The 14186-nt window shown below is 33.9% G+C and overlaps 1 protein-coding gene across 1 annotated transcript in view; it reads right to left on the minus strand.

The window, feature by feature from the left end:
* VRK2 (VRK serine/threonine kinase 2) overlaps positions 1-14186 on the minus strand; it is an 88397-nt gene that overhangs the window by 24118 nt on the left and 50093 nt on the right. The window contains exons 9-10 of the mRNA XM_049784787.1: positions 3404-3524; positions 874-932 (exon numbers count right to left, since the gene is read on the minus strand). Of these exons, the coding sequence (XP_049640744.1) occupies positions 874-932; positions 3404-3524 (180 nt within the window). The remainder of the gene's footprint in view (positions 1-873; positions 933-3403; positions 3525-14186) is intronic.

Below are 14186 nucleotides of genomic sequence, written 5' to 3' on the forward strand. Positions count from 1 at the left end.
TATTCAAGATTCACTCTGCTATGTGTCTGAGACAAAGCAAGTCAACAGGAGAGAGCTTCTGCTATATAATCTAACTTAGTTACATTAGTTCTACAAATCTACCTGTATGCACATGCAAATGATGAACTTGTTAATTTAAAAAAAATTACTATTTATATTAGTAATGCTCTAAATGAATTCCATAATATTCTACACTAATTCAACTAAATATACTTTTAACCCCTGAGGTTGCTATCTCTTTGTTAATACAATATTTTTGCTAACCATTAAGAATGTAATTCACATATAAATAGTATCCAAATATTTAACAACTGTTTTTTCATTTCTGATTGAAAGTAGTTTTTCTTTAAACCAATTTATCTTCTTTCAGTAATATATACACAAAAACAAAAAGTCAACACCATAAATATGATACAACTGATTATCAAGTTTGCTATCATTCTCAAAGCATATATATTCTGAAGAATACAGTCAACAGGGACCAGGTAAATATGCAAAGAAAAGCCCCCAGGATGATGTTTGACACCAAAAGGCCCTAGAAATAACCCAAGTATCTTCTGAGTGAAAGTCTGCCAATCCCAAATATTGGACCATCACACCAGCACAAATGAGTTGTGCTGAATTAAACACAGCTATCATATCCCTCTTCTTCCCAATTCAACCTAGAATACTGCCTAAATATTTCCTTTGAGTATCTTGTTCTTTAAATTTCAACTAAAATACAAAAGTCTTCCCTAGCAACAAATTGGTCAGTAGACTCAAATAATTTTCCTTTTCCCTCCTATAGTAATGGTGAAGGTTGGGTTAAGTAGAAACTATAAGAGTAACAAATATGTCAATCATAGAGGAAAATAGAAGTTATCTTTGACTTACAACAACTGCTTCCAGAAGGAGTCCATTTAAGCACTGAATCAGGGAGTTCATCCAACAGACTGAAACAAAATAAAGTAAAATGAATCATGAATTTGTTTTCAATCCTGTAAACTATTCTGATTAGAAGGGGTGAAATGAAGCATGATGCTAAATCATTGGTAACATCATGTGAAATGCTTTCTTTTTAAACCACATTTAATTGGTTGGAAGTAAGCAAGTGTCCCTCATTTTTTATTTAGCAATTTATATTAATAACCTAGAAAATAAAGAACAGAAACTTTAATTCAAAGTGTAAATTAAAGAAAAATCAGAAGTAGAAACATAAAAGATCTTTTCTCAAAAAGAATAAAAAATTCACAGAAATATTCTATTTGCATTTTGTATGTTTTTTCCTCACTATTCTCTATTAGGTAGTATTTTATGCTACAGTGGAATTAAAGATGCTAACAAAAAATAACCAAACTCAAAATAAGTTTTCACTTTCCAATAACTTAGACTGAACAAGTATACAGTCTTCCAAGTTGTTTCTGTCACAAACATATACACATGCAACTGAAACTATTGATATAACTGTCTAATTCATAAACTCAAGGTTTACAATAACAAATGTGCTGTGATTATATTACCCTGTGTCAGGAAAAATAAAGAGCATAAAGGAGATATAGCATTATAATTGAATATACAAGCACTGTCTTTATGGAAAAATTAAGTGTTATGCTTTTAAAGCAAGTTGAATAAATTATTATGTATTATATAGTATAAGGAATTTAAAAAACAGGGCCTGGAGAATTAACACAGTAGGTAGCATGTTTGCTTTGCAAGCTGCCAACCTGGGTTCAATCCCCAGCATCTCATATAATCCCCTGAGCCTGCCAGGAGTGATTTCTGGGTACAAAGCCAGGAGTAACCCATGAGTGCTACCACAGGTGTGGCCCCAAAACAAACAAACTTCAGGCTAGGATGTTAGTTTTGTTGATCTATTGATTATTATTATAAACCAAAACAAAATGAAGATATTAGCACATGTAAGATCTCTATAATGTAAACAGAAGTTCTGCTTATTAGTATTATATATTTTTAAAGTGCCCTTTTTATTCTTAAACTTATATATGCAAGTACATTCATTATAGTTGCATGCAATGAATACATCTCTACATATAACAATCACACTGACAATACTTAAACTATGTCTTAAAAGAAAAACCATATAATCATTAGAATTAAGCTGCTAGTATTAGGGGCCAGACCGGTGGCGCAAGCTATAGGGCATCTGCCTTGCATGCTCTAACCTGGCGTCTCATATGGCTCCCCAAGCCGGGACAAGGGACAATTTCCGAGCACATAGCAAGGAGTAACCCCTGAGTGTCACGGGGTGTGGCCCAAAAACCAAAAAAAAAAAAAAAGATGCTAATATTAAATAAAACCTACACCTTTCAAAGTTAGGTAAAGTGAGTTAGAAAATTGGATACCAAACATTATATATGTCCATAAATGAGTTTTATCTTGACACACTCATATACTGAAAATTATGAGGATGAATTTGGATATATCAGTCACATAAGTAAATAACTGTTTATACAGTATTAATATTGGCATATGTATTTGTGGTTAAGGGAGTAGAATAATCATGATTTTTAGGAGGAAAAGTATGTGTTAATATCTACAAGTAAAATTAGCATTATTCCAAGTCTATAGCATAGTCTTTCAACATTAAGTCCTGATACTACAATGAATTAGAAGATTGATTTTTGTGGATCAGCTTTCCTTTTAGTAAACTTTTCTTGTGGCTTCTACTTAAAACATATTATATTTTTATAATATTTTTCAAGTGTGTTTATCAAATCTGTTGATAATTAATGTTGAACATCCATTGGTGCCTAATAAAAAAGGTGCTATTCTGTGCTACATACAATTTACATTTTCTGAGCAATAAAAAAAAATAGTAAAATACTAACACATTCTGTTCTTAGTCTGATCTACTTCTTATCTAACAAATTTTAGGTGGTAATAGTTAAGTGCAGAATATTAAAAATGCTCTTGTGGCAGCAATATTATCGTATAAAAATGATTTCACCATTCATATGTTTTGTGTCTTCCTTAATAAACACAACATACTCCCTTCAAGACACAGGATTAAGAGGCATTTGCTCTCACCGGTAAAATATAAACTGGATTTCATTTTGCTGTTTTGTGGTTAATATCACACACATCAAATTTAGACTACCTCCAAACACTTGTAAAATACTAATATAAAATACTACCACTTAAAACCTAAACTTTAGGAAAAAAATCACATAAAGAAACAAGTATTTTATTTCATATTTTACATTGCAACTCATAGATATGTGATTTCAGAGGTGTTAACATAACAGATTTTGTGACGTGTTTTTTAAAAAGATATTTTTCAATTTTAAGAAATGTGCTTAAGTGTATCCTCATAAGATGACAATTTTTTCTCGGATATTAATTCCTGTTACTATATCTCATCAGCCCTGTTGCTGTCTATAATGGAACACTTGAAAACCTGTACTTTGTTTTAGCAGTCTGGACAGCAATGGGGTCCTTCAGGTTCCGTTCCCAGGGCAGTTTCCCACAAAACCATCGCAGCAGGCAGTAGCCAAGGATTTCAAGGTCACTTCGTCTGGACAAGGCTATAGGAGAAAGAAAGCATTAAGGAAAAAAAAATGAGGAATAAGCAAATTTTGAGAAACTAAAATTGCTGAATGAACTATTATTGATGAAATATGAAAAAAACAAATGGGCAGCATGTTTTGTTTGTTCAGCTGGAATAAAACTTAAAACGCCCAGGATTTGGCCTCAATCCACAGACAGGTAATGACTTGTTGCTGTTGAAAGTAAGGGTCAGTTTCCTCACCTCCTCCAACTCCATCCTTCCATAGTCTGGCCTGTCACATGAACTTGATCTCCATGGCCTCTGACATGATCCAGACAACCCATAACCTGGCACCAACACTTTCTCAAAGAGCCAAGCAGTAAAACAAAGAAATAAATGTCTGCAGCTAAATTGCTAACATATGTTCCAGGAAGTCCATGGGGTCTGTATTGGTCATGCAGAGAGCCTTTGAGTGCAGACTAAACATTGATGGCCTTTCCTGTTCCCCTCACACTAGTAGTATTTGAGGAATACATGCAATAGGAAGAATATGACAAAACTGCCATCTAGTGTACAATATGAAAAAGCAGGTCACTCAAGATTTTTCAATTACATGGACATACTGAATAATATATACATACTTTGGAGGTTTTATAACATGTCTAAAGCTTTACAAAAACTATTTTCAGATAAAAGCAGCAAAAAACTGAAATTACATTCCAATACCTTGATGAAAAAATATAAAGGTGGAGGTACAGAGGCAGAACACTATATATTTCGAAGCCAGTAGCTTTCAGAATATAATACAAACTGACTTTTCATTAAAAATATATAGTAAACAAAGAACTTTTAAATACTAAGACAAGTTGAATTTAATATTAGGCTATAAAATGCTATACTAATTTAAATGAAAATTTATTCTTAAAAGCCATAATTCCAAAATTGGGCAAAAGAAATCTAAGAAGCATGTCAAACAAAATGGTTATTTATGAACAAATCACTAAAAATTATAATTAAACATTAATAAAGCTCCTAAATACATTCTATTTTCTAACTATTCCAAATTGTAAAACCATAAGCAGGCATTCTATATTTCTACAATTACTTGAATATTCAACTGTAAAGATTGTATGCAATAAGCATCCTAAATGCAATATGCAGCAATTAAACCTGCGATAAATAGGAACTGATTTTATTATCTTCCAATAAATAAACTGAAAAGTCAATAAGTAAACTTAGCTTTTAGTTTAAAAAGTCATCTGCTAAGAAAAATACTGCTAACACATCATAACTTTTAGTTACCATATATGTTATAAAGAAAGACAAGATTAGATATTGTGCATACTCTATCTTAACAGCCATTAAGGTATTGGATTATTAAAGGCTCTTCATTCTTGTACAATGCTGGAGTCTCATGGGTGCAATTTACTTTCTGTATCAACTTGAACAATGTCCTAATGCAAAACTTGGCTCTCCTACTAAAATAAAAATAAAATTTCTACCACACTGTTGTGTAGTGGTTTTTTTTCAGTAATAAATCTCCCATTAATAACAAATTGTTCCATTTGTACAGATGTGTTCACGAGTCTCTCCATTAAAGCGATTTTCATTAACAATATTTAAAAAAACTGACATCCTCTAATTTTTGAAAAAACAAAATTCTGACATGTTTGGAAGGCACTGGCTACACATAAGATGCCAGCTGAGGAAAAGTCATCAGAATAAACATTCCCACTTATATGTCCTACCCTTCAACTAAGGAATAAATTGATATGGAGCATTTAGATTTCTGAAGCAAATCATTCATAAACTTGTCTAATTTCTAGTAGACCTTGGAGAGTTAACTTTTCTTCACTAATATGGTTTTTTTCTATCACCTTTTAAAATCATTTACTTATTTTCTTTAATTATACTTTTATTAGGGTCAGGCATAAATCTATTTTACCAAAATATTCTACTTAGTTCAACAGAAAAATCCAACAACTTAGTTTTTCCCACCATTAGTTATATAAGAATATAGTTTTTCCCACCATTAGTTATATAAGAATATTACAACTATGTCTAAGAAATTATTTGTACATAAAGAACTCATGAATAAAAAAACATGCCTTACTAATATTAAATTTTAGATTCTATCAATGTTAGTTAACACCTTAACTAAGTGAATTTTATAAAAATTAAAGTATTTGTTTATAATTTCTTAAGTGAATCACCACGAGATATTTAGTTACAAAGCTGTTCATGACTGAGATTCAGTTATACAGTGTACAACATCCTTCAGTGCACATTTACAACAACCAGCGACCCCAGATTCCCTCCTGCCTTCCCCCTACACTCTCCAATGCCTGCCTGAGATAAACATTTTTTCTTTTTATCTCCTCCTTCTTTTTTTTATTAGACACTGAGCATTGCAATATTCTTACTGAAGGGGAAATATGCATATCCTTAATCTCCTGTCAGTACTCAGTTCTTTTTTCAGAGTGATCATTTCAAACAACCCTTGTATAGTGGTCCTTTCTATGCCCTAACTGCACTCTCCCACCATTGTGGCAAGATTCCTACCACGGACTGGGCTTCTGGCCCTCATCTTTATTGTATTTAGATATTAATACCATGCTATCAGGGCTGAAAAGATAGCACAGAGGTAGGGCATTTGCCTTGCATGTGGCCAACCCAAGAGGGACCCTGTTCAATTCCTGGCATTTCATATGGTTCCCCCAAGCCTGCCAGGAGCGATTTCTGAGTGCAGAGCAAGGAGTAGCCCCTGAGCACTGCTGGATGTGGCCCAAAAACAAATCAATAAATCAATAGTTTAAAAAATAGTACCATACTATCATTTTTATATATATATCCCACAAATGAGTCTTCGCATTCTATGTCTATCACTCACTGACTCTAAGACACCATAATACTCTCCACATTCATCCACATATAAGCAAATTTCATGACTTCATTTTTCCTAACAGCTGCATAGTATTTCATTGTATAGATGTAACAAGGTTGATTTTTATTTTTTAGCCACTCATCTGTTCTTAGGCACTTACTTGGGTTGTTTCCAAATGCTGGCTATTGAGAATAGTACTACAATGAACACTGAAATGAAGAAGGCTTTTTTTGCACATATTTTTGGCTCCCTACGAGTGGTCATAAAGGTCAAAAAGAAGCTCACTTTCTAGTTTTTGAAAAACACCCATATTTTTTTCCAAAAACTGGACCAACTGATATCCCCAAAAGCAGTGAATGAGAGTCCTTTTCTTTCCACATCTGCATGAGCACTGGTTCTTCTTCTTTGTGATGTGTGCCAGTATCTGATATCTCATTGTTGTTTTAATTTGGATACCTCAGATGTTTAATGATGTATTATATTTTGTCATGTTCCTTTTGGCTACCTATATTTATCTTTGAGAAAGTTTCTGTTCATTATTTCTTCCCAGTTTTGGAAGGCATTGTTTTTCCTTTTCTTATTTAGCGTTGCCGTGCCTTATGTATCTTAAATATTAATCCCTTATCATATAGGTACTGGATGATTAATTTCTCCCATTCTGTGGGTAGTCTTCATATCTTAGTCACTGTTTGCTTTCAGAAGTTGAAAGCTTCTTAGTTTAGCATAATCCATGTGTTTATCTTTGCTTCCACTTGCTTGGCCAGTGATGTTTCATCCTTGAAAGTGCCTTTAAACAAGTGGTGCTGGAACAACTGGTCAACAACAAGTAAAAAAGCAAACTCGAACCTCCAGCTAACACCATGCACAAAGGCCAAATCAAAATGGATTAATGACCTTGATATCAGACCCAGAACCATAAGGTATATAGAATAACACATAGCTAAAACACTCCATGAAATTGAGACTAAAGGAATCTTCAAGGAGGAAACATCACTCTCCAAACAAATGGAAGTGGAGATAAAATAAATGGAACTATATTAAGCTGAGAAGCTTCTGTACCTCAAAGGAAATAGTGACTTTGATACAAAAGCCACTCACAGAATGAGAGAAACTATTCACTCAATATCCATCAGATAAGGAACTAATATCTAAGATATACAAGTTACTGACAGAATTTAACAAGAAAAACCTCTAACCCCATCATAAAATGTGGAGAAAAAATTAACAGACACTTTCTCAAAAAAGAAATACAAATGACCAAAAAGACACATGAAAAATGCTCCACATCACTAATCATCAGAGAGATGCAAATAAAAACAACAATGTGGTACCATCTCATACCACAGAGACTGGCACACATCACAAAGAACAAGAACAATCAGTGCTGAATGGGAGGTGGGGGGAAAGGAACTCTCATTCACTACTGTTGGGAATACCATTTTTTTAGCCTTCATGGAAAACAATATGGATATTCCTCAAAAAAACTAAAAATTGAGTTTCCACATGATCCAGCAATACCGCTCCCTAGGAACACAAAAACACAACACACACAGCACACCTCTATTCATTGCAGTGCTATTTACAGTAGCCAGAATCTGGAAACAGATGCCTGATAACAGATGAGTGGCTAAAGAAACTGTGGTACATATACACAATGGAATACTCTGCAGCCACCAGAAGAGATGAGGTCATGAAATTTTCATGGATGGACATGAAATCTATTATGCTGAGTGAAATAAGACAGGAAAGAGTTTGATACAGAATAGTCTCTCTCATCTATGGATTTTAAGAAAAGTAAAAAACATTATTGTAATAATACACAGAGACAATATAGATGAGGGCGGTCCGGCCCATCGATATGAAGGCTGCCACAAAGTGGTGAGTTCAGTTGGAGAAATGACTACATTAACAACTAACATGACAATGGTAGTGAGTGAGAGAAATAGAATGCCTGCCTTGAATGCAGAAAAGGGGTGGGAAGGAAGGAGATGGAGGGCATTGGTGGTAGGAATGTTGCACGGGTGAAGGGGATGCTCTTTTATGTTATATAACTGAAACCAAACTACAAACATGTTTGTAATTATGGTTCTTAAATAAAGATATACATATTTTAAAAGTTAGAACAATAATAAAACATAAATAATAATTTGCAAAAAAAAGTGCTTTTAGCCTCAGAATTATGGATAGTTCTGCCTCTTTGTACCTTATAGTTTCAACTCTAATATTAAGGTTTTTAATCCATTTTGATTTGACTTTTTGTATGGCATTAAAGAGAGGTCTGAGTTCACATTTTTGCATGTATTTGACCAGTTTTTCTAACACCACTTCTTGAAAAGATTTTTCCTTGTCCATTTCACATACCTTGCACCTTTATCAATGACTAATTAATTGATCAGATGACTGGAGGTTCAGTTTCAGGATATTCATTTATTTCACTGATCTGTCTTTATTTTATTTTATTTTATTTTGGTTTTTGGGTCACACCCGGCGGTGCTCAGGGGTTACTCCTGGCTGTCTGCTCAGAATCAGCTCCTGGCAGGCACGGGGGACCATATGGGACACCGGGATTCGAACCAACCACCTTTGGTCCTGGATCGGCTGCTTGCAAGGCAAACGCCGCTGTGCTATCTCTCCGGGCCCATTGATCTGTCTTTAATCCAATACTAGGCTGTTTTGATGACTACCACTTTATAGTACAGTTTAAAGTTGAGAAAAGTGATGCCTCCCATCTTTTTCCAAAGAGTTTCTTAGCTGTTTGTGGAAGTTTATACTTCCATATGGATTTCAGAATGTTTAATCTATTTCTTTAAAAAAATAAAAGGCATAGGTATTCTTACAGAAATTGCATTAAATTTGTACAATGCTTTGAGATATATTGCCATTTTAATTATGTCGATCCTCCTAAATCATGAGCAAGGAATGTGTTTCCATTTCCTGTGTCCTCTTATTTTAGAAGCAGTAATTTTTAGTTGTTATTTTTTAATATATTTCTCTAGAAATATTTTCCACTTACAATTTCACTAACTTTTTCCCTGAATTCTTTTTTTTTTTTTTTTTTTTTTTTTGGTTTTTGAGCCTTACCCACTGGTACTCAGAAATCACTCCTGGTTTGGGGGACCATATGGGACACCAGGGATTGAATCAAGGTTGTCCTGGGTCAGCTACCTGCAAAGCAAATGCCCTACCGCTGTGCTACAGCTCTGGCCCTGATTTTTAGTTTTATTTTATAGGTTTTTTTTTTTTTTATCTCTTTAGTTAAATTAACTCCAAGGTACTTGATCTTCTGAGAAACAATTTTGAATGGGATTTTGTTTGGTTGATTTGTTTTGCTTTTGGGGCCACACTAGGCAGCACTCGGGGGTTACTCCTGGCTCTTCATGCAAAAATGGTTCCGGGCAGGTTCAAGGGACCATATCAGATGTGAGAGATGAATGAGGGAAATGGAAAGCATGTCTAGAGTACAGGTGGGGCTGGAGTAGGGAGGAGGGAGATTTGGGACACTGGTGGTGGGAATGTTGCACCAGTGAAGGGGGGTGTTCTTTACATGACTGAAACTCAACTACAATCATATTTGTAATCAAGGTGTTTAAATAAAGATATTAATAAAAATATTTTAAAGTACTTCTAGGAGTGATCCCAGAGCATAGTCAGAAGTAAAGCCTGAGCATTGCTGGGTATGACTCCCTCACCCCTAAAGGAACAAAAATCATGTGGTTTTATAAAGGTAACATTATGGCAAGCTCTTTAGCTTCTTTTTATAATCATGTTTAATAGTTATCATAACAATATGAGGAATATTAACTATGTTGACAATACAGTTACAGAAAGGATAAAGAAATTGCTCTATTACACAAAGCAAAAACTGACAAAAACTTCAGTGTTAAAATTCAAGTCTGTCAAAATCCAAAGCCCATATTCAATTTAAAATTACTTTACCTCTATTGTTAGGCATAACACCATTCAAATAACATTCCTTATATTTACTTATTTTTTTATAGTGAGAACAGTCTGGAGTTTTAACTTAAAACACCAAAAGAAGTAATGAAGCAAAAACAGTTAATTTTGGCAAAGAAAACAAGCAGAAGATTTATAACTCTAAGTACAGCACTGCCATGTGACTTTATTTTCAAGGAATTTGGAAATTTATGAAATTTGCATTTTCCATGTGACTTTACATTGAAGAAATATTTTTCTCAAACATTTTGCTCAGGTGAACAATAGCCCCTACTATTTAACTTTAGAGTTAAAACATTTTATATGAACAGACAGAGATTTAGCTCAAAGGGCTGAGTATATTCCTAGCATGAAAGAAGCCCAGATTCCAGCCCAACTCCCTGTCCTATAAGAATAAAGAGAAACCAGTCTGTCCTGGATTAGGCCCCCAAACCAAACCTAGATAAACAAATAAATTAATACAAAAAAAAAATGTGCCAAATGTTCTTTGTGGGTTTCATTCACCAAAATAAATCAAAGAAAATTGAGAGGAAAAGTATAATTGTTCATTGCAAATGTATATCATTATTTGTCTATACTGTTTTCAGTTTAGGTTGTAGGGAAAAATAACCAGGATTTAGTACAAATAAACTTGAGATAAACCTGAAGGACACAGGATATTAATGTTCAAAGTACTAATTTTTATATAAGCCCAGTCATTTGAATAAGAAAGCAGAAAATACCAGAATGGGACTTACCTGACAAAGTGAAAGGTGACGATTTACAGAGAAAATATAGAGGTGTTTTTTTTTTTTGCAAAGAGAAAGGTGCCTGATGACACCTGACTGGCTTTGTACTCAGCAATCACTCCTGGTGATGCTCAGGGAAATATGTAGTGCCAGAGACCAAGGCAAGATAGGAAACTTGCAAGGTACCCTGTATTGTTCATTGGACCTAAAGTTTATTCTTTTTCTTTGAACTAGTAACCTAGTTCAGTTCGTTTTTTATGTGTGTAAGTGGGGGTGAGGGGCTGTTTGTTGTGTTTTTGTTTCTTTGTTTTTACCAATTCAGATGTATAATTAGAAACTATAGGGGCCTGAGTGGTGGTACAAGCGGTAAAGTTAAAGTGTCTGCCTTGCCCACGCTAGCCTTGGACGGAAGCGATTTGATCCCCTGGTGTCCCATATGGTCCCCCAAGCCAGGAGCGATTTCTGAGCGCATAGCCAGGAGTAACCCCTGAGCGTCACCAAGTATTCCCCCCCCAAAAAAAAAAAGAAAAAGAAAAGAAAATATATGGTGGTGACAGTCCATTGTTATTAAAAGCAAAAAGTAATGTCATACTTTAAATAAAACATTAAACCAAAGTTTGCTTTTTTTTTTTTAATTTTTTTTTGGTGTCATAGCAATAGTGCTCAGGGTTATTCCTGGCTGTGTGCTAAGAAATTTCTCCAGCTGGAGCTCAGAAGACCATAAGAGTGCCAGAGATAGGACTTTGGTCAGACATATACAAGCAAGCACCCTATATGCTGTATTCTTACTTGACTCTACGTTTTATTTTTTTTTTTTTTACCATGTTCCTATTTTCTTTATTTTTTAAATAAACCTTTATTTAAGCACCATGATTACAGGCATGTTTGTAGTTGGGTTTCAGTCATAAACAGAATACCCCTCTTCCTTAGTGCAACAGTTTTATTTTTTTTAAGTGACTTTTTTTTTGGGGGGGGGCACACCCGTTTGATGCTCAGGGGTTATTTCTGACTACGCACTCAGAAATTGCCCCTGGCTTGGGGGGACCATATGGAACACTGGGGGATCAAACCCTGGTCCTTTCCTTGGCTAGCGCTTGCAAGGCAGACACCTTACCTCTAGCGCCACCTCGCCGGACCCTATTTTTGTGTGTGTGTGTGTGTGTTTTTTTTGTAAAGTGACTTTTAAGTTTTAAATTCAAAGTTTTGTATTTTTGTGAGAAACTTCTCTGTAAGAACTAGCAAAGAAAACATTAAACAGGGCAAAATTATCTAACACTTGAGATATATAACTTTTTAACTGAATCAAATATTTCAATAAGTTTATTACCCGGCATCCCATATGATCCCCCCAAGCCAGGGGCAATTTTTGAGCACTTAGCCAGGAGTAACCCCTGAGCATCAAATGGATGTGGCCCCCCAAAAAATTATATCTAAATGTCAAAATGAGGTTATGTTATATAGAAGAAATTGTGTTTTCATTATTTAATTATACAAGACTACTTAGAGCAGTCAAACTCATCTAAAAATAAATGTGTTTTGTGAAATACTAACAGATCCAACAGTTTACCAAAAACTTAAATTTTACTTCAATATCAAAAATATAATTTAAAAATGGGTACCAGTACAATTAGTATCATATAAATCATGTCACATTCCATGTCTTATAGCGTAATATACTATTGGCTTGTTTTATATAAGTTGGTTTATTTTATTATTGGTTCATTTTACATAAATCAGTATGTTGAAGTTCTATAGCACAGTGAAATGAAATCATGCAAGAAATAGAAGTAACATGACTTGGATTTTATAAACCAGAACAATTATTAAACATAAGAAATGCAATACATCTCAAAACTTAATATATTTCACAAACAAATGGATATTTAAAATGCAATTAATATGTATTTTATGGTCATTAAGGATGTCAAATTTAAGCAGGTATTATATACTCAATTGTACAGGTCTAAAGTATTTTTTAAAAGCTCAATATGTTAAATGCAGTATATCTCTAGAGAAATTAGGCATTGACTGCATGCCTCAGTGAGTAGAAAAATCTACAAAAATCCATATTACACATTGATCCAAATATTGCTTTTTTAACATTACTAAGAATGTAACAAATTTTAAAATAGTATATTTGACACAGATATGATTCTCATTAATTATCAGGCAACCAAGCAAAAATATGTCAATGTTTATACATGTTAGTTTTTATGAAGAATAAAAATTAGTTCTAGAAGAATATATCACTCTAATTTTACACTAAATAAAGCACTTCAGTCATTTAGAAAATACCATTAGGTCATATAAGAGAATTGACTTAGAAGAATAATTGCGATTTTCAATAACACATGCACATATATAGATGCATGACAGTTCCAAGAATAGCTATATATCCAGTCAACCATCTGTGCACCTATCTATCCATGTCTCTATATGGTTATTCATATTTAGCTACCTTCTTTTTATATGAAGTTGAACTAGAAATGTCCTAGGTTAAACTGAAGATTGGAACGTAATAAAGATTCTTTGTCATAAAACTCAACTAATCCACAGAAAAATAAAAATCACCTTTAGGTTCTGAAAAGTACTAATAAAAAGTAACTGAAAATTAATCAGATCTAGTTAACAGTCTATGTTAAGTGGTTAATTTGAAAGTCCATTTTACATTGAAGTCTGAATTTTCTTTATATCTAACCAAACACTGATAATTTGAAAATTTAAAAACTAGAGATTCTCTTAGTGATATCTTATCCTACTTTGTATTCATCTGCATAGTCTTTCTCAACATCATTCTAGTATTAATCTCATAGCTGGACTTTTTTGTTTGTTTTTTGTTTTTGGGTCACATCCAGCAGTGCTCAGGGGTTACTCCTAGCCCAACGCTCAGAAATCGCTCCTGGCAGGCTCAGGGGAACCATATGGGCAGAATTCGAACCACTGTCCTTCTGCAAGCAAGGCAAAAACTCTACCTTCATGCTATCTCTCCAGCACCATCATAGCTGGATTCTATAGAAAATATTCTTTAAATATTAAACTACCAAGTAAAAGTAAGCACATGGTCATTTATAAATCTAAATTTCTGCCCTTACCCACAGAATTTATGCCCCTACTTATTGTAGTTTCTAGGATT

The sequence above is a fragment of the Suncus etruscus genome, chromosome 12, assembly GCF_024139225.1.
Source record: "Suncus etruscus isolate mSunEtr1 chromosome 12, mSunEtr1.pri.cur, whole genome shotgun sequence".
NCBI classification, from domain to species: domain Eukaryota; kingdom Metazoa; phylum Chordata; class Mammalia; order Eulipotyphla; family Soricidae; genus Suncus; species Suncus etruscus.